Below are 22,130 nucleotides of genomic sequence, written 5' to 3'. Positions count from 1 at the left end.
TTTTTACCTCAGAAAAAGCCTAGTCATATACATACCACGACTGTTTTTTACCAGACATCCCCAATTCTCACTTCTTGCCTACTCTTCAGGCTGCACATTCTTTTATATATCATGGCAGAGAGGATTATTTCCTAAGAAAATAAACTAAGGATATATTTTAGGGTAAATTAAAAAAGGGTATACCTATAACCAAGTATACCTCACTTCACATATAAAAGTTAAAGGGTGACTTCGGAGTTTCAGAAGTGGGTTACTGCCCTAATATTAGAAAAGGAAGAAGAAAAGAAGAGCTTCAACATTCTATCAGTGACTTCAACTTCTTTCCCCACATGAATTTTGTCCCCACCATTAACTGAAGCGTTTTGTTTATCATAAGACACTGCCTTTTGTGGGCTCCACTTTCATGGATTAGGACAGCATCTTAATTTCTTTCTTTCGCTGAGAAAAGTAATTTAAAACAATGACTTTGGGCACAACTTCAAAATGAGATTTTAAAGAGTTTAAGAGCTTTTAGACCCAGATGACATCCAATTATGTCAAAGTAAAACTATGTGTTAGGGGTCTTACCTTATCACCTCGCATACCAGGGGGCCCCATTAATCCAGAAAGGCCTTGATTGCCCTAAGAACAAAACACAAACAGAAATTTAATGTTATGAAAAGAAAGTGAAAATTAGAATTCCCTTGCTACAGGATTTCATCTTGGACGTCAAAACCTTACTGCATTCATTTCTGATCTTCGCAGTCCGCCTCAAGTTCCACCTCTTTTCTGAGTCCTTTTGAGACTTTTTCTGAGGCTCCTGGTATTTCTCTCTACCCACGCTGAGTGCCACTGTACTTCCCCGCCTCCATTCTCCTGCTCCTTTCTCCCTGATGTCCTTTTCTCTAGGAATGAGAAGAACTCCCCAAATTCCTATAGTTCCAAGGTTTACTGTGTTTAAAAAAAAAGTTCACCTAAAAACCCTGTAAGCACTTCGTGCCGCAGCTACGGAGGGCTGGCTGCCTCCTAGCAGGACTCCCACTAGGAACCAGAAAGCGGGCTGCGGGGAGCAAGGGCTGGGCTCACGTGGCACACCAGAGAAAGGGACACTTCCGCTTCGGGGCTACACTGGTATTGGCTGCTGCACCTCTGGGGAGTAAATGCTGTGAAAATTTGGGGGAGGACTTGTGTTTGGCTCCAGCAGATGGGACTTCACCTATTAGGGCGGTCCATCCTCCTGATCCTGCAGCTTTGATGAGGGCCTGTGAGCCCTTCTTAGGATAGGAGGGAGAAAGTGTACTCATGTGAGGGGGAAGGAGTGTCTGGCAGGTAGAAGTGACAGTGGGAAATACAGAGGAGGCTGTGTAAACTGACAAAGAGAAAACACCACAAAGGAATGGGAAGATAATCTTGAGGCACTTTGCTGCAAGTGGTTTTTCCTTACTTCCCTTCCCCTCCCTCTTTCTGCTGCAACAAATATATTGTGCATTGAAAAAAAAAAAACAATGTTGTGAAAGAAAAAAGGGTACTTAGGTAATAATCCTAAATAAACTCCTAAGTGACTGTATTGTGTTTAACGTTTACTGCACTATGTACTTTAATATGTCATCAAATTAAATAATCAGAACAGAAAAGAATGTTTCTGATGATAAACAATCTAATACCTTTCCATTTGTACTAACTTCATTTTAATACTTCTTGGCCTTTTACTAAGATGGCTTCCATTTGTGATGGGATGACCATTTTATACAGTTTTTTGTTTGTTTGTTTTTTTTACATTCATTACTCTGATGGGGGGAAAGAAAGCTGCACTAGGAAACAGGATATTGGAGGCTTGTCTCCTTCCACTAGGTCTAATCACGGGTGGATCATTTAGATTTCCTTTTAAAGTTCCTCCACCAGGAAAATGAGAATAATATCTCACTTGACTTATAGGAAAGGAAAAAGGAAAAGCACCATTTAGTGGTTATTTTTGTGTGCCACTGAGATCCCAAAATGGCTTAACACTTAAACATGCTCTATGAGAGACGTTCTTTAATACATGTTCCATGCTGAAGGACTAGACCCTGCACTTCTTTTGTGTTATCACTGACAATATACTTATTGTAAAAATGGCTAAGTGATTAAAAATAAAACATAACTGTTTCCCAAACCCCTCAACTCTCACCAATATGAAGTTCATATTTTATTTGTATTCATAATGTAAGTGTATAACTGATTTCTTGCCTCCTCAGTTTGAACCTAATCTTAAATGTAAATACAATGTCCAAGAAATGTTTTTAAATTTTACCATTCTTAAAAATGCATCTCTCAATTTTAAGAGTTGGATTTCACTTAAAGCTCAATGGCAATATATTATTAAATCCTGTATCTTACTACCTTACTCCTATATCGTATTAACCATAATTAGTATATAACTAATAAAAAGGGAAAAAAGACTGACATACTTCCAAGCCTCAATTCCAATGCTGAACCATCCTATATTTCATACAGATACTGTACACATACCAAACCACCCTATATCTTGTACAGGAAAGCCACAAGTAAAGATAAAACCAAGCATTTGATATAAATGTGAAGGCTTAATTTGGGGATTTAAAGAAGTCACCAAAACAGAATGGGCTTTAATTTTTAAGTAAGAAATCAAATGTTCAATATTTAGATTTTTAAAAGATGGCATTTTGTTTCTCAGATTGCAGGATATTTTTCCCTGCAATAACTAAGGGACCAATGAAAATAACTTTCTAATAAATTTCCAATCTCTTTCTAAATTATTTATATTCAGTGAACTCAGTTCCATCACAGGAATAAAATTCTCAAGATTCTAGATTAAAAATTTTTTGAGGATTTACTTTTTGATGTAATACCTGTATAGTTCATTAATATGATTTTTTTTTTAAGTTTACAAGACTTTCTGTAAGCCAATTAAAAGATCAGAGTTCAATCCAGGAACCACCAAAATTACTCAGGGATTCTAAAAGTTTGTGAATGTATACCAATACAAAGAAAAACATCCTTTAATTGTATCACACTTGTCCAAATAGAGATTCCCAGATGTATTCCTAAAGACTCCAATTTTATTCAGACTCACTAGAAAACAGTATACTCCTCTTAACAAAGATTTTGTTGCTAGCTTTATTCAAAATTAGTTTCTTTTTACCTGTGAATGTGTATGTTTTATAGCATTACAATAAAGTGAAATGCATACTAGACGAAAAGTCAAACAAATATATCATTAACTTAACCACTTACTATCAATGAGTCATTTAAATTCTAAGAATTCTGCTTTCCTAAATGGAAAACAAGATAATAATGAGTGCTTCTCTCAATTACTCAGGACTTGAAAAGGATAACATACATGGAACTAGTCTAAAAAAGGCACAAATGGCATTAGAATTTATGTATTATTGTGTGTATGCCTTTTAACAGCAGATTTTTGAGATTAGGGTCACATACTGCTCTAATGTTTCGCCCCACCCATCCCTAAAGGGCAGGTAGCACAATGGTAGGCCACAGTAGACACTCAATAAGATAATGTGAATATTTTAATTAATATATTAAGCTGATGATATAATTTATTTTTCAAATATTTCTTCCTTCATTCAAGTTCTCTACCTTCTCTGTCTGATACCTTCTCTAGTTTTCTAGCTCCTCCATCTGATATCAAGTAAAATCTACATTTTAAAAAGGTAAAAATGAATTTTTAGTGCATGAAAAATATCACCATGATGTTATTCCTTGGGCAACTAATTACCTTTTCTCCAGGTACAGCTTGGCCAGGGGAAAATCCTGGATCTCCTTTGGGGCCCTAGGTAAAATAATCATAAAACACTTTGTGAAGCATAAATTATACACAGTATAACACAATTCTTCAGTTGAATGCATTATAAAATGATATATATATATTATATGATATTAAAATTATTTTAAATCGAGATGGCATACATTATTTGCTTTTTTGTTGTACATTTTTATTAGCCTTATTTTTAAATCCTGAGAAGACTGTCAGACATGGATGATTTTAAAAATCTAATAGTTATGCTACCATTGAAACATCTTTCCTTAAGGGACCTATATAAAGGCTCCATTAACATCCACTTTTGTGACATATTCAGTTATAACTCCTACTTTAGCATTGGAAAACTAGTCATTTTTAGTAAAAAAATGTGCTTATAATTCTTAAAATTTTATGATATTATTCCAAGTTTAAATATTTTCCAAAATCTTGCAACATACATGCATTACTTTTGTAATAAAAAATCAGAAATACCTCTAATTGCCAAAATAGATATAAAAATAGATACTTTTCCTACTTTGGGAATCTTACATTTTACATTTCAAGAGAAATATGACATTGGGTTTCAACGAAATTTTTTTGCACAATATTAATCTTTCTTATTATGCTTACTGGCAAAGGATCTCTTTTTCTATTTCCCATCTCACAAAATTAAGAGGCCACAATTGAGACTCTCTCTAATTCTGATTATGATTTCATTACCATTCTCAACTAGTAATAATTTCCATTCCTAGAGAGTTCTAAATGCTATTTTCATTCTATGAGAAATAGTCATGTGTTCTTCCACAAATTCAGGGATGCTTTCAAATACCACTCAAACTGAAGAGAAGAAGGAAGACCAAAAGAAAAGTCCTTCCTGTTCTCCATTTTACCAGTCTTCCCATCATATAAATTAGAAGTAAATCCTCACTGGCTAAACAGCCTATATTCTTGAATCAAAGAAAATTTTTAAGGAAAGGTCATTTTCCAGGTTGACCTCTTCCTTTCCATAGCTATCACAACTTCTATCATTAAGGCTACAATTTTAGACCATAGACTACAAAATTATGGAAACTGAGAAAGAGCTTTAATGATAGCTCAATATTTAAGAACTCAATCCATTCTCCAGGAAAAAAGGTAATATAGTTAGAATTTATAAGAGATATTAGAGCTCATCTAGTAAAACACATTTTATAGATAGAGGAGCAATGAAGTTCAGAAATGTTAAATGACTTGATTAAAATTGCTTAGAAAAGTACTGGCAAACTGGGTCAATTTTTTTTTTCTCATATCACAATGTCTATTAAATAAAAATCATACTTACTGGTTTTAATGTATTACAGTCTTTTATTATAAAACCTGGCCAACTGATTTGAAGCAATACGTACAAAGAATTTTTAAAGAACTTGAGAAATGATAGCCCTTGAGAATTTTAAATATAATAAAATTCTTACATTTAAATTTTAAATATAATAAATTTTTACTTATAAATATCACATTAAAAATTCTTATTTTTAGGTTCTTTCCAAATTTCCTATTATCTGTCTACTTTCTTATATCAACTAATTTAACATTTCATCCTCATTAAAAAAAAAAAAAACCCTGAGAACATGGATAAAAGTAATCAATTGATAAAAAAAATCATATTTGAAGAGAGCTTTTTCTTATTCATAAGCCTTATGTATTTGGGCAACATATTTAAAGAAATACATGCTAAATCTCTTTTATTCCCACACAAATGTGCTTGAGTTTATTGATCAACTTGTTCTACAACCAATTCTAGTCTTCATGACAGGAATGCTCTTAACTTGGCCAGTCATGGGTTAGGATCCTCCTTAGTATAAAACGCATGAGCAGAGATTATTGAACACAACAATTTTACTTAATGTAAAAGAAGTAGGGTATATTTCTCTGCAATAAAAAATGCTCCAAAATTTCTTGCTTTCTCCCTCATTTTGTTTTAATTCTATGACTCCCAACACACTTTCAGTCATACTTGATTGGTTTTTCAAATCCCCTTTCAAATAAAAAAATAAATGTAATTGACTTTCACTTTCAATACTGACTCTACATGACTTTTGTTAAAGGACCTGTATATCCTTTTGAGTGTAAGAGGAAAAGGAAATTGCCTATTCTTTATTACTCAAAGAATTCTCAAAATCTCACCTATTCTACTATTCTGCTATATAGTCTAAAATCCTCATTATCAGCACAGCTCTTTCAGGCTATTATTGGATCTCTGAGGGCCCTCTGTCTAGTAAGGAAAACTTCTTAAGTACTAGACCCATTAACATGTTATAACAGATTTATCAGATTAGAGACCATTCAATATAATGGAAAGAACACTGGGGCTTAGAGTGAAAACACTGAACAAATCATTTAATCTCTCTGAATTCGAGATTCCTCCTCTATAAAATGGAAATAAGAATAATAATATCTGCCTAGTTTAACTTGTAAGATATAGGTAAAATTCTCTATAGAATGTACATATGTAAGTATTAAAAATATCACGACTAAAGACAATCATTAAAATCTATTTTACAATTATTGCCATCTTAAAAAGCAGAGAATAAAATTCTTGAATGAATCATTGATGAAACAGCAAAATTTAAACGAAAAGAATTTGGAATTAAAAATTTAAATATGTTATATGTTTATTAAAAAAGTAAAAAAAAAAATTTAAATATGGATGAGCTAAATTAGGGGAGTCCCATAAAAGAAACACCAAGTGACATGATCTTGAGGTAACATCACTTGAATATTCCTCACTTTAACATTACTAATAACTATATGACCTCCATAATATTTGAAGTATAAAATTTGAAGCATTACGTTCTCTAAGCAACACTTCCTATCTTTTTAGCTCGTTCTCTAAGGACCCACAACAATTATTTGACCTACCGTAACTGCTAATATGTGATCCCACCATATTTTCAGTGTCTCATCCCCATGTGGCCTAACTTCCAATCCTTAAGCAGCCTAAATACCAAGGTCTGACATTATAATCACTTCCTTGCATACATGAGTGGCACCATTTTTTCTTTCTCCCTGTCTTACAAGCTTATCTAGAAATTCTTAAATCTAAACTCACCACTTCTTCTGTCCCATCCCCTAGTAGCTAAATGTGACTAAGAGAAAACAATCATGCTGACAAACCTCACTTTAAATTCATGACTTTTTACATTAATTGGTTTTGTTTTCTTTTGTTTTTGATGTGTCTAATAATTATCTTAGTCAATTCACTTTTCCATTTTCATAGATAATTATTTCATCACTCTCGCACTCCACTCTAAGTGGGTGATCTTGTTTTTAACATTTACAACCTGTCTCAACCAAATCCACTACATACCTAAATCTGTTCCAAAAATACTCTGCCTTCATTACCAAACCCACTATTCTCTCTCATTAGGACATAATTGAGCCATTGTCTTCCCTACATTATTTTAATTTTTGTTTCTTCCCAGGATAATTGATATCACCAAGTAAATACACTGTAATTTCTCCAATCTTAAAAAACAACTTTCTTTGAGCTACATCTCCCTTCTCTGCTCCATTACACTATTTTGAGAGCAAAACTCCTATACTAATGAGAAGACTTTTTCCATTCTCTCTTGGACTTAACCCACTCAGGCTATTGTCCTTACCCTACCTCATTGTCATTCTTTCTCAAGTCTCCTTTGCTAGTTCCTCTTCTTCGTCCTAATACACTAAACTCTGGGATACTCCAAGACTTGGTCGTTGGAAAATTCTCTATCTATATGTATCCATAGGTCAAGATACATAAAACAACTATTTGAATACACAGGAGAACCATCAAAAAGCAGGACACACTGGAGGGGATTCAAGAAAAGAACCACACTTGGTACAGTACACATTTATACAACTTTTCTTCCTCTTCTTCTTCTGGAGATTTTATTTATTTATTTATTTATTTATTTATTTGAGAGAGAGAGAATGAGAACAAGTGAGCATGAGAAGGGGAAGATCAGATGGAGAAGGAGACCCCTTGCTGAGGAGGGAGCCTGATGCAGGACTTGATCCCGGGATTCCAGGATCCCAGGACTCTAGGATCATGACCTGACTGAAGGCAGAGAAACAGACAAACCCAAATAATAGTTGGCTGTTTTAACACACCTCTCTCAATAATTAACAGAATAACTATATTAAAAAAAATAAATAAATAAGGATAGAGAAAATTTGATCATCACCAACCACCTTAATCTAATTGGTATTTATTGGACACTATAACCAAAAACTACAAAATACACAATATTTTAAACTTTGCAGCAAGGAAAAGAGTGACATGATATATTCAAAGTGCTGGAAAAAAATCTGCAGCCAAGAATACTCCATCCAGCACAGCTATCATTCAGAATAGAAGGAGATATAAAGAGCTTCATAGATGAACAAGACCTAAAGGAGTTCATGAGCACTAAACCAGCCCTACAAGAAATGTTGAAGGGGACACTTTTGGTGCAAAGGAAAGACCATAAATAAGAGTATGAGAACAAGTATATCTGTAAAAATCAGTCAAGGGATTAAAAAAATAAAAAGATGTGATGTATGACACCGTATATCTAAAATGTGGTGGGGAGAGGAGTAAAGAATGAGTTCAAACAAAAGTGACCATCAACTTAATATAGACTGCTATATGCATAAAATGTTATACAAAAACTTAATGATAACCACAAATCAAAAACCTGTAATAGATATGCAAAGAATAAGGTGAAAGGAAACCAAATATATCACAAAAGAAAATGAGCAAACCATGAAAGAGAGCGAGATAAGAAAGGATCAAAGAAAAATCACAAAAACAACCACTAAAAAGGTAACAAAACGGCAGTATTTGATACATTTAATACAAATCTATCAATAACTACTAGGAATGGACTAAATGCTCCAACCAAAAGACACAGAGTGACAGAGTGGAAAAAAAAGACCCATCTATGTACCATCTACAGGAGACTCCTTCAGCCCTAAAGACACCAGAAAACTGAAAGTAAGAGGATGACAGTTGATTTATCAAACAAATGCATGTGATAAAAAGAAGCTGGAGTAGTACAACTTATATCAGACAAAACAGACTTTAAAACAAAGATTGTAACAAGAGACAAAGAAGGACAATAATCAGAAAGGAATCAATCCAACAAGAAGCTATAACAATTGTAAATATTTATGCACCTAACATGGGAGCACCCAAATACATAAAACAGTTCACAATAACATGAAGAAACTAATCAATAGTAATACAATAATAGTAGGGCACTTTAACACTTACATCAATGGACAGATCATCCAAAGATAAAATCAACAAGGAAAGAGTAACTTTGAATGACACACCAGATCACATGGATTTAACAGATATATCCAGACTATTCTACCCTAAAACGGTAGAATACACATTCTTTTCAAGTGCACATGGAACACTCTCCAGAATAGATCACATACTAGATCACAAAAGAAGTCTCAACAAATTCAGAAAGATCAGTCATACATGTTTTCTGACCACAATGTTATGAAACCAGAAATCACTGTAAGAAAGAATATGGAAAGAGCACAAATACATGGAGATTAAATAACATGCTACTAAACAATTAATAGGTCAACCAAGAAATTAAAGGAAAAAATAAACTTACATGGAAGTAAATGAAAATGAAAATATACAGGCCCAAAATATTTGAGATGTAGCGAAAGCAGTTCTAAGAGGGAAGTTTATAGCAATATAGACTTACCTCAAGAAGCAAGAAAAATCTCAATTAACAAGCTAAACTTATACGTCACAGAGCTAGAAAAAAAAATCCAAAACCAGCAAAAGGAAGGAAATAAAGATTAGAGCAAATATAAATGACATAGAAACTAAAAAAATAACACAACAGATCAATAAAACCAGGAGCTTGTTCTTTGAAACCATCAACAAAACTGATAAACCTCTAGCCAGACTCAAAGGAAGGAAGGAAGGAAGGACAGACTCAAAATCACAAATGAGAGAGAAATAACAGCCAACATCACAGAAATACAAACAATTGTAAGAGAATATTATGAAAAATTATAGCTGGAAGATTGGACAACCTAGAAGAAATGGATAAGTTCCTGGGAATATATAACTGACCAAAACTTCTCAAAGCAGAAATAGAAAATTTGAACAGACCAATTACCAGTAATAAAATTGAATCAGTAATCAAAAAAGCCCAACAAACAGAAGTCCAGGACAGATGGTTTCATAGGCAACTTCTACCAAGCATTTAAAGAAGAATTAATACCTATTATTCTCAAACTATTCCAAAAAATAGAAGGGTAAGAGAAACTTACAAATTCATTCAATGAGCCCAACATTGCTCTGATACCAAAACTAGGTAAAGATATCACCAAAAGAGAGAGGGAGAGAGAACTACATGCCAATATCTCTTGAACATAGATGCAAAAATCATCAACAAAATATTTGCAAATAAAATCCAACGATACATTTTAAAAATTACCACAATGAAGTGGGATTTATCCTCAAGATGCAAGGTAGTTTAATATTTGCAAACCAATCAACATGATGTATCACATTAATAAAAGAAAGAAGAAGATATGATCACTTCAATAGATGAAAAAAAGCATTTAATGAAACATAACATCCTTTCATGATAAAAGCTCTCAACAAAGTAGGTTGTGAGGGAACATACCTTAACATAATAAAGGTATATTTGAAAAACCCACAGCAAACATCATACTCAATGGGGAAAAACTGAGAGCTTTCCCCCTAAGATCAGGAACAAGACAAGGATGTCCGTTCTCTTCACTTTTATTCAACATAGTATTGGAAGTCTTAGCCAGAGCAATCAAACAATAAAAATAAAGAAAAGATATCAATTGGTAAGAAAGAAGTAAAACTTCCACTGTTTACAGATGACCAGATGCTATGCATAGAAACTCTGAAGACTCCACCAAAAAACTACTAGAACAAACAGTTCAGTAAAGTTGCTGGATACAAAATTGATGCACAGAAGTATGTTGCATTTCTATACACTAATACTGAAGCAGCAGAAAGAGAAATTAAGGAATCAATCCGATTTACAATAGCAACAGAAATAATAAAATACTTAGGAATAAACATAACCAAAGAAGTGAAAGACCTATAATCTGAAAACTATAAAACACCGATGAAAGAAATTGAAGATGACACACAAACAAATGGAAAGACATTCCATGCTCATGGATTGGAAGAACAAATATTGTTAAAAATGTTTATACTACCCAAAGCAATCTACAGATTTAATGCAATCACTATTAAAACACCAACAGTATTTTTCTCAAAACTAAAACAAACAATCCTAAAATTTGTATGGAAACAGAAAAGACCCTGAATAACCAAAGCAATATTGAAAAAGAAAAACAAAACTGGAGTTACCACAATTCCAGACCTCATGTTATATTACAAATCTATAACAATCAAAATAGTATGGTACTGACACAAAAATAGACAGATGCATCAATGGAACAGAATAGAAATTCCAGAAATAAACTCACAATTATATGGTCAAATGATCTTCAACAAATCAGGAAAGAATATCCAGTGGGAAAAAGATAGTCTCTTCATCAAATGGTGCTGGGAAAACTGGACAGCTACGTGCAAAAGAATGAAACTAGACCACTTTCTTACACTATCCACAAAAATAAATTTATAATGGATTAAAGAGCTAGATATGAGACCTGAACTGAGAAAAATCCTAGAAAAGAGCACATGCAATCATTTCTCTGACATCGACCATAGCAGTATTTTTCTAGATATGTTTCCCAAGGCAAGGGAAACAAAAGGAAAAATACACTACTCAGGCTACATCAAAAGAAAAAGCTTCTGTACAGAAAAGGAAACAATTAGCAAAACTAACCAACAACATATTGAATGGGAGAAGATATTTACAAATGACAGAACTGAAAAAGGGCTAGTATCCAAAATATATAAAGAACTTAAAAACTCAACACTCAGAAACCAAATCATCCAACTAAAAAATGGGCAGAAGACACAGACAGACATTTCTCCAAAGAAGACATACAGATGGCCGACAGACACATGAAAAGATGTTCATCATCACTGATGATCAGGAAAACGAAAATCAAAACTACAATTACCTCTTGCCTGTCAAAACAGCTAAAATTGAAAACACAAGAAATTAAGTGTTAGTGAGGATGTGGAGAGAAAAGAATCCTCGTGCAAATTGGTGGGACTAGAAACTGGTTGGGAATGCAAACTGGTGCAGCCACTCTAGAAAACCATATGGAGGCTCATCAAAAAGTTAAAAACAGAACTACTCTATGATCCAGTAATTGCACTACAAGGTGTTTACACCCAAAATATATAAACAGTAATTCAAAAAGATACATGCACCCTGGTGTTTACTACAGCATTATTTACAAAAGTCAAATTATGGAAGCAGCCCAAGCGTCCACTGATAGATGAACAGACAAAGAAGATGTGGAGTGTGGGGGTATGTGTGTGTTTGTATATATATTATTTGCAATGGAATATTATTCAGTCATAAAAAAGAATGAAATCTTGCCATTTGCGACAATACGGATGAAGGTAGAATATAACGCTAAGCAAAATCAGTCAGTCAGAGAAAGACAAATACCATATGACCCCACTCATGTGGAATTTAAGAATCAAAAAAAAAAAAAATGAGCAACAGAAAAGAAAAGAAGAAAAGAAAAAACAAGAATCAGAATCTCAACTATAGAGAACAAACTGGTGGTTACTGATGGGAGGTGGGTGGAGGGAATGGATGAAATAGGTGATGGGGATTAAAGAGTACACTTCTCATGATGAGCACTTAATAATATATAGAATTGTTGAACCATTATATTGTATGCTGAAATTAACAACACTGTTTGTTAAGTATACTGCCCCTTGTCCCAGCCTGCCTTTCTTCTGACAAACCTTCATTAATGTCACCAAAAAGACCATCAGCATGTTGATATTAATCTAACAGGCAGACAGATATATGACCAAAGTCCTGACTGGCATGACTCAGCACACCTTGATTGCTTAAGATAGTTCTGCAAAAGAGCTCATAAAAACCCCTAAACTTAGAAACTCTGAGGGCAACCCTCTGAGGTCCCCTCCTTCTCTGGGAGCTTTGTACTACTGCTCAATAAACTTCTCTTTGCTGCTCATCAATCTTAGTCTGCTCTACCTCTTCATTTTTCGAAGGGACGTGACCAAGGACCAGGAGCACTAAAGGCAGAGAAATCCTGCCAACACAAGGGCCTACATAATCTGGCTCTGGCTATCTCTCCGACCTGTCTTCCAGGATTTATCCCCATCAGCTTATCCTCAAAGACTGTCAAGCAGCCGCCTGCCTCAAGGCTTTTGGATTGACTGGGTTATTTTTGCTGTTCTTCAACCCTTTCCTCATCAGGATTGCAAAAATGGTAATTTTAAATTCTAACATGCTTTCCTCATTTCCTAGCTTTTTCTATAGAGAGAAAATACCCTTCATCAGCTATTTGGTTGTCCTGAGTTTAAATTCTATTAAAAAAAAGCAAGACAATTTTATAAGAAAACTTTTTTCCTTCCCCTTATTTTTCTTCTATTTATCATTTTTCAAAATAATGATATTGTAGTATAATAAAAATATATATTTGGTCTTTGTTCTGGCTTCTGGCACAGAGCTCCTAAAACCCTTGGAATTTCCCGAGTTCCACAAGTGTCTTTTGTTATTCATAACAATCCCCTCTGGCCACATCTGAGTTTATGCTAATGAGGTGACTCAGTGTGGTACCCATAGATAGCTTCAGGATGAGGGCTAGTCACCAGAAAGGCAAACAAGTGGCTAGAAGGTGGGAATTTAGGCAGGGTGGGGGGAGGGGAAGGTGAGAGATTGAAATACACAAACTTTTGAACAAAGCGATTCCGAGAGCTTCCAGGTTGGTGAACACATTGATATGCCCAGAAGGTGGCACACCTGGAGAGGGCGCCGAAGTTCTAAGCCCCCACCTTCCATACCCTGCCCTATATGCTCTTTTCCACATAGCTATTCCTGAGTTGTATTCTTTATAATAGACTGAGAAATCTGTTTTCCTGAGTTTGTGAGCTGTTCTAGCGCAGTATTAAGCCTGGGGGAGTGGGGGGTTGTGAGAACCCCTGAATTTGTACTCAGTCAGACAGAAACATGAGCAGCCTGGACAACTCCTCTGTGGCTGTTGTCTCAAGTATACCCAGTGGAGTCTGATACTAACTCAGAGTTGAATACCCAGTTGGTGTGAGAGGATTTGATCATTTCAGAGATGTAATTCCTTAGCATCCTCTAAAGGTGACCAGAGAATATTTGTCTGTTTGTATTGTGCATTGTGATAACTCATGGATTTAGACATATTTGATGGGATTCAATCCACTGCAGTTATTATCCTTAATGAAGTTCATAGCACATCACTCTTTAGCTAGAAGTCTTTCAGATCAGCTCCAGAATCCTTCTGACGTGACCCTAATAATCTTTGGTACCCAGAAAGTAGCATTTTTAGTAGAGTTAAGTCATATTTTAACTGAAATCACAGGCATAGAATCAAAGGAAAGGATCATATCCTTTTGTCTGGTCCTTTATAAGATGGTCCCTTTGTTGACCAGAATAACACCTCAGTCTTCAAGATTTTTTTTTTTATTAAAGATTTTATTTATTTATTTGGCAGACAGAGATCACAAGTAGGCAGAGAGGCAGGCAGAGAGAGAGGGGGAAGCAGGCTCCCTGCTGAGCAGAGAGCCCGACGCGGGGCTTGATGCCAGGACCCTGGGACCATGACCTGAGCCGAAGGCAGAGGCTTTAACCCACTGAGCCACCCAGGCGCCCCAGTCTTCAAGATTTTAACATACATTTTAACACTTTCAAAATGCTGGATTGAACATTTTTCATACCAATTTGATTCAGCAAAAATTCTTAGAATAGGTCAACATCTATGCTCAATACATTTATTTATTCACATGTAAAAAAAAATGGGACTTCTAGTTTAGAAGACATGGGGACATTGGGTCAAAATCAGGAATAGAAATAGCACTAAGATTCTTTGGGATTCAATATTAACTATTATTAATAACATTTAACTTAATATTGCTAATGGGACATTGTTATTATAGTTTATTAAGGTTAGATGATTCATATAATTGGATTAAACTTGGATTTTTTGTTTTATTGGCAAACTTTTTTTTTATCTAATTTAATTTTAAAACGCTTTTTGAGTATAGTTGACACACAATGTTACATTAGTTTCAGATGTACAGTATAATGATTCAACATCTTTTTACATCATGCCACACTTACCACAAGTGTAACTACCATCTGTCTCCATACAATGTTATTATAACATCACTGACTGTATTCCCTATGCTGTGTCTTTTGTTCACATGACTTATTCATTCCATTACAGGAAGCCTGTATCTCCGGTTCCCCTGCACTGATTTTGCCCATTCCTCTTCCCCTTGGCAACCATCAGTTTGTTCTCTGTATTTACTTGTCTGATTCTGCTTTTTGTTTATTCATTTGTTTTTTTTTTTATTTCTTTTAGGCTCCACATGTGGGTGAAATCATATGATATTTGTCTTTCTCAGTAACTGGATTAAATTTGAAGGAACTATTGGACTTGACTAAAGTAATATAAACTGTGAATGTTTATGGGAAGGTTTTAAGTTTCCTTTAAGAAGTGTTTTTGGGAGGGGTGCCTGGGTGGCTCAGTGATAGCCTCTGCCTTCGGCTCAGGTCATGGTCTCGGGGATCATGGGATCGGGCCCCACATCGGGCTCTCTACTCAGGGGACCTGCTTTCCCCTCTCTCTCTGCCTGCCTCTCTGCCTACTTGTGATCTCTCTCTCTATCTCTGTCAAATAAATAAATAAAATCTTAAAAAAAAAAAAAAAAGAAGTGTTTTTGGGAAAGGAACTATCTTGACTACAAATAGATTGCCTGGTCTAGAATTATAAGTATATGGTAGGTTAAAGATACAGACTCTGCATTCATTACTCAGGTTTAAAGATCTACTGCATAACTAATCATGTGTTTAATTAATAGTAATAAAAATATTCATCACTCTGCAAATAAAGTTCATTAAATAGATAAATATGATAAACTGTGAACCCAGATGGCATTTGCCAACAAGAAAAAGAAAAAGCTATTCTCTCTGGTAAATAAGAAATGGAATTAAACTTTCTTCTTCTTTTTTTTTTTGTGACAACAACTTATTTACGTAAAAACACTCTCCAACAAATGATTTGAAGGGAGATAATATGAAACCTAATCAACCTCAAAACAGCCAATATCCAAAGTTTTTATAAAATCCCTAGTGTACTTGCTTTTATTTTTTTATCCCTTTATTTTAGTCAAGTATATTTTATACATAGTGAAATGCTCTGATTTTAAGTGTTATCATTTGATGAGTTTTGACAAATGAGTATACCATATACCACACTCATCAATATATAAAATACTGACATCACCCTAGAAAGTTCCTAAAGGCCCCTTCTTTGTCAGCCTCCATGCCCACAAGAAAATACTATTGTGATCTTTTCCACTATAGGTTTGTCTTGCATGTTCTGGATGTTCACACACAATGTATTCTCATGTGTTTTGTTTGCTTCTTTCCTTCAGCACGATGTTTCTGAGACTCATTCATGTTGCTACACGTCAGTATTTGGCTCCTTTTTACTGTTGAGTAGCATTGTATGGAAAAACTAAAAACCTATTGTTAGAAACAGGTTCATTATAGTTTTTTACTTTATTTGTAAATAAAGCTGCTATGAAATTCCAGTTAAGTCTCTTCAGATACTATTTCCTTTTTCTTGGGTAAATACTTAGGAATATAATTTCTGAGTCATAGGGTAGGTTATGTTCAACTTTATAAGAAACTGCCAAACTGTATTCTAGGTCCTTGTACCACTTTATACTCCCTCTAGCAGTATGTACCGGTTTCAGACACTCTAGCTCCTGGCCAACATTTAGTGTTTATAGTCTTTTTAATTTTAGCCATTCTGGGGGGTGTGAAGTGGTCATTAATTGTGACTGTATTTGCATTTCCCTTGTGACTAATAATGTCAAGCAGTTTATTGACCATTTTCGAATTAATTTCTTGTAATTTTTCTTAGAAGGTCATTATTTCTACCATTAGTCTCCTGATTTCAGTTAATGAGCTCAATAGTTTTTATTTTGAATCATGTTAGTGAAAAAAATTGCTATGTAGCCACTAAAATTTTGTGTGGTACTTCATTCTGTTATTTAACAACTTAACAACATAGTTCCCAAGGACTAGAGATCAGTAGCTCTCTTAATGCAGTTTATCTTTATATGTTATTATCAGTATCCACAGAATAAGCTGGAATGTTGGGATAGACGTGTTTTGTTACTATTGTTAAATGAATTCCTAAAGTCTTTAAATTCCATTAGGTTACCCCATCCCCACCCTTCCTCCTTCAGGTACTGTTTTATAAATTAATTACTCACTATTGTGCAAGATAACATGGTGTTAGGAAGAGAGTAAGACAGATTCACTTCTGAATATAACTCTACCACTTACAAATTGTGTTACCTTGGTTAAGTACTTAGCTCCCTATGGATGTTTTCTTCTGTGCAAAGTAAAGTACTACTCTGAATAGTAGTTTTAATTTAAATGAACCTGAATGAGATGCCAGACATAAAATAATTGTTAGAGATTAGAAGCTTAAGAAGTACTAGTTCTCCTTCTCTTATGATACCTGTGCCTTGTTACTAATGTGAATTTAGCTTTTTGGTTCAGTTTTACATTTATTGAGTCCCCAACACATGCTGGGCACTGGGCTAGACACAAACGCAAAAATGAGTAAATTCTGGCTCCTGCATTTAAACAACGAAGGGTTTATTAAGAAAGACTAACACATAGTGAGAACTCATTTTGTCTGAAGAAAGATGAGAACTACCAAGATCAGTTTACATTTCCTGTCCTTTATGATAAATACTAATTTTATTACAAAAGCAAAACAAAATAAAATGATTGGTTTTTGTATCAATCTAGAATATTTTAGCAAAATAAGCATTATTCTAATGAATTTTAAAATAGCCTTATAAATAAAACCTATTTATATACTGTCTTAAAGTATTTTCATTCATAAGAATCACAAGACTCTTTTTATTTACCAAATTAAGAAGCGTGGTATTTTAGCAAGTCACATTTCTAATTTGCCTAGTTGCTTAATAAGTAGCTCCTTCAAGAAAAGAAAAATAACATTTTCTTAAGCGTCAACTACATTATACCAGATGTTTTATGTGCTTTAAATCATTTAACTTATATAAGGTACCTTTTGGTTCTAATGACTTTTATAAAGTCCATTAGTCCAAATGTGTTTGTATAGAGATTCCTTTATGTGTTGCATTTCCTATTTCAGTTATACCTTTCTAAACTGCAATCGTCTTAATTTGCTCTTTCCGCAGATTCAAGTAACCTCCCTTTGAAATGGACAGCTTATCTCTTGGGCAAAAAACAAGATGATTTTTTATACACTTTTCTTAGCGGCCAGCAACTCTACTTCTGCTATTCCTGCTAAATAAAAACAGAGAGAAAAAAAAAATTGGGGATTGTCTTTATACTTCAAAATTTCTTTTTTTTTTTTTTTAAATATTTTATTTATTTGACACAGAGAGAGAGAGATCACAAGCAGAGAAAGAGGCAGACAGAGAGAGAGGGGAAAGCAGGCTCCCTGCTGAGCAGACAGCCTGATGCAGGGCTTGATCCCAGGATCCTGGGATCACGACCTGAGTCGAAGGCAGAGGCTTTAACCCACTGAGCTACCCAGATGCCCCCATACTTCAAAATTTCTTAAGTTAGAAGAAATCTTTATTCCCTAAGGGAAAATAAATTCCATGATTGCATGTCAAAATTTATCATAAAGACCTTTCACTCTTCACATTCAAACTTTATAACCTTCCTATAATTTTTTTGCATTTTCTTGAAAAAAATTATAGGAAGGTTATAAAGTTTGAATGTTCTATTGATCTTGGTTAATCCAACAAAAGGATATACATTTGTAAATCTTTACGTACCCAACATAGGAACACTCATATATATAAAACAAATACAATAATAATAGACTTTAATATCCCATTTATATCAACAGATAGATCATCCATATGAAAAATCAATACAGAAATATTGGCCTTGCCTTTAGAGACACATTAGACCAGATGGACTAAATAGATATATATAAAACATTCTATCCAAAAGCAGCAGGACATATATTTTTCTCAGTGCACATGGAACATTCTCTAGCATGGATCATATATGTTAGGTCACTAATCAGGTCTCAATAAGTTTAAGACTGAAATAATACCAAGTATCTTTTCTGATCACAGTGATATGAAACTGAAAATCAATTAGAAGATGAAAACTGAAACAAATCACAAGTATATGGAGATTAAACAATGTGCTACTGAGTAATCAATGTGTCAATGAAGAAATCAAAGGAGAAATTAAAAAAATACGATGAAAATGGAAATACAACTTACCCAAATCTTTGGGATGTAGCAAAATCAGTTCTAACAGGAAAGTTCATAGTGATAAAAGCTTACCCCAAAAAAGCAAGAGAAATCTCAAACAATCTAACTACCTACTTCAAGGAATTAGGGGAAAAAAAGACCAATGAACTAAGAGCTGGTTCTTTGAAAAGATAAACAAAATTGACAGAACTTCAGCTAGACTAAAAAAAAACAAAAAAACAAAACAGAGGATCAAATAAATAAAATAAAATTTAAAAAAAAATTTACAATGGATACCACAGAAATACAAAGGATTATAAAAGACTACTATGAACAATTATATACAAAGAAGGTGGCCAGCCAAGAAGAAATGGATAAATTCCTAGAAACATACAATCTTTTAAGACTGAATAATGAAGAAATAAAACTCTGAATAGGCTGATTACTAGAAGGAGATTAAAGCAGTAATCAAAAACCTCCCAACAAACAAGATTCTAGGTCCTACACCTTCCTTGGTGAATTTTACCAAATATTTAAAGAAGAGTTAATGCCAATGCTTCTCAAACTCTTCCAAAAAACAGAAGAGGAGAGAATGCTTCCTACTCATTTTACAAGGATACCACAAAAAAAGAAAACTACAGACCGATATCCCTGACAAACATAACTACAAAATCCTCAACAACATAGTAGCAAACTAAATTCAACAATAGATTAAAAGGATCATCAAGTGGGATTTATTCCAAGGATGCAAGGATGGTTCAACAATTACATATCAATCAAAATAATATACCACATTAACAAAATGAAGGATAAAAATCATAGATTATCTCAATAGATACAGAGAAAGCATTTGACAAAATTCAACATCCATTTATGATAAAACCTCTCAACAAAGTGGATGTAGAGGGAATGTACCTCAACATAATAAAGGCCATATGTGACAAGCCCACAGCTAACATCATACTAAATGGTAAAAAGCTAAAAGCCTTTCCTTTAAGATCAGGAGCAAGGTAAGGATGCTCACTCCTACCACTTTTATTCAATATAATATTAGAAATACTATATTTATTCAATATAGTATTTCTTGCTTAATTACCATTAGCCATGGTAATTAGGCAAGACAAAGAAATAAAATACATCCAAATTAGAAGGGAAGAAGTAAAACTGTCACTACTTTAGGATGACATGATAGAACTAATAAATTCAGTAAAGTTATGGGGTAAAATATCAACATACAAAAATCTATTACATTTCTATAAACTAACAAAGAACTATCAGAGAAATTTTTTAAAATCCCATTTATAATTGCATCAAAAAGAATAAAATCTAGGAATAAATGTAACCAAGAAGGTAAAAGACTTGTATACTGAAAACTGTAAGACATTAACAAAAGAAATTGAAGACACAAATAATTATAAGATATTCTGTACTAATGGAGTAGAAGAATTAGTATTAAAAGATCCATATGACCCAAAGCAATCTATAAACTCAATGCAATCCCTATCAAAATTCCAACGGCACATTTTACAAAGATAGAACAAACAATCCTCATGGGGCACCTGGGTGGCTCAGTGGGTTAAGCCTCTGCCTTCAGCTCAGGTCATGATCTCAGGGTCCTGGGATCGAGCCCCACATCAGGCTCTCTGCTCCGCGGGGAGCCTGCTTCCCCCTCTCTCTCTGCCTTCCTCTCTGCCTACTTGTGATCTTTCTCTCTGTCAAATAAATGGATAAAATCTTAAAAAAAAAAAAAAAGAACAAACAATCCTCAAATGTGTATGGAACCACAAAAGACCACAAATAGCCAAAGCAATCCTGAGAAGAACAACAAAGTTGGAGGCTTCATGGTCCCTGACTTCAAACTATATTACAAAGCTATAATAATGAAAACAATATGGTACTGACTTAAAAAGAGTCACACAGATCAACAGAATAGAATAAAGAGTTCAGAAATAAACCCATGTATATATAGCCAATTAACTTACAACAAAAGAGGCAAGAATATACAACAGGGAAAGGACAGTTTCTTTAATAAATGGTGTTGGGAAAACTGGACAGCTAAATGCAAAAGAATGAAATTAGGCTATTATGCTATACACAAAAATAAACTCAAAATGAGTTAAAAGACTTTAAGACCTGAAACCATAAAACTTATAGTAGAAAACATAGCCAGTAAGCTCCTTGACATCATTCTTGGCAATGATTTTTTTTAGATCTGACTTCAAAAGTGAAGGCAACAAAAGCAAAAATAAACAAGTGGTAATACAGCAAATCAAAAAGCTTCAGGAAAGAAAATTATCATAAAAATGAAAAGGCATTACTGAATTGGAGAAAATATTTGCAAACTATGTATCCAAACTCATACAACTCAACATCAAAACAAAACAACTGATTAAGAAATGGGCAGAGGATCTGATTAGGCACTTTTTCCAAGAAATACAAACAGCAAACAGGCACACAAAAAAGTGCTCAATATCACGAGTCATCAGAGAAATGCAAATCAAGATCACAATGACTTGTCACTTCACACCTGTTGGAATGGTTATTATCAAAAAGACAAGAAATAACTAGTGTTGGTGAAGACTGGTAAAGATGTGGAGAACAGGCAACTCACACGTACTGCTGGAAGGAATGTAAATTGGTACAACCACTAATGGAAAACAGTATGGAGTTTCGTCAAAAGATTTAAAGTAACTTCTAGTTATAAGATAAATAAGGAGATGAAAAATACAGCATAAGAAATACAGCCAATCATATAAAATAAAAAGTGAATAGAACTAATGATCCAACAATTCTAATTCTGGGTATTTTATCAGAAAAAGACAAAAACACTAATTCATCAAGATATATGCACCCTTGTGTTCACTGCAGCATTATTTACAATAGCTAAGATATGAAAAGAACCTAAGCGTC

At 34.0% G+C, this 22,130-nt stretch overlaps 1 protein-coding gene across 1 annotated transcript in view; it reads right to left on the bottom strand.

The window, feature by feature from the left end:
• The window catches only part of COL24A1 (collagen type XXIV alpha 1 chain), a gene marked incomplete at both ends in the record, with an annotated part of 371,273 nt that overhangs the window by 302,818 nt on the left and 46,325 nt on the right, over positions 1 to 22,130 (bottom strand). Inside the window, 2 exons of the mRNA XM_080801684.1 lie at positions 568 to 621; positions 3,734 to 3,787. Coding sequence (XP_080657810.1) covers positions 568 to 621; positions 3,734 to 3,787 — 108 coding nt within the window. The remainder of the gene's footprint in view (positions 1 to 567; positions 622 to 3,733; positions 3,788 to 22,130) is intronic.

The sequence above is a fragment of the Martes martes genome (assembly GCF_963455335.1).
Source record: "Martes martes genome assembly, chromosome: 4".
NCBI lineage: Eukaryota > Metazoa > Chordata > Mammalia > Carnivora > Mustelidae > Martes > Martes martes.
This window is presented reverse-complemented; position numbering and strand designations above follow the sequence as displayed.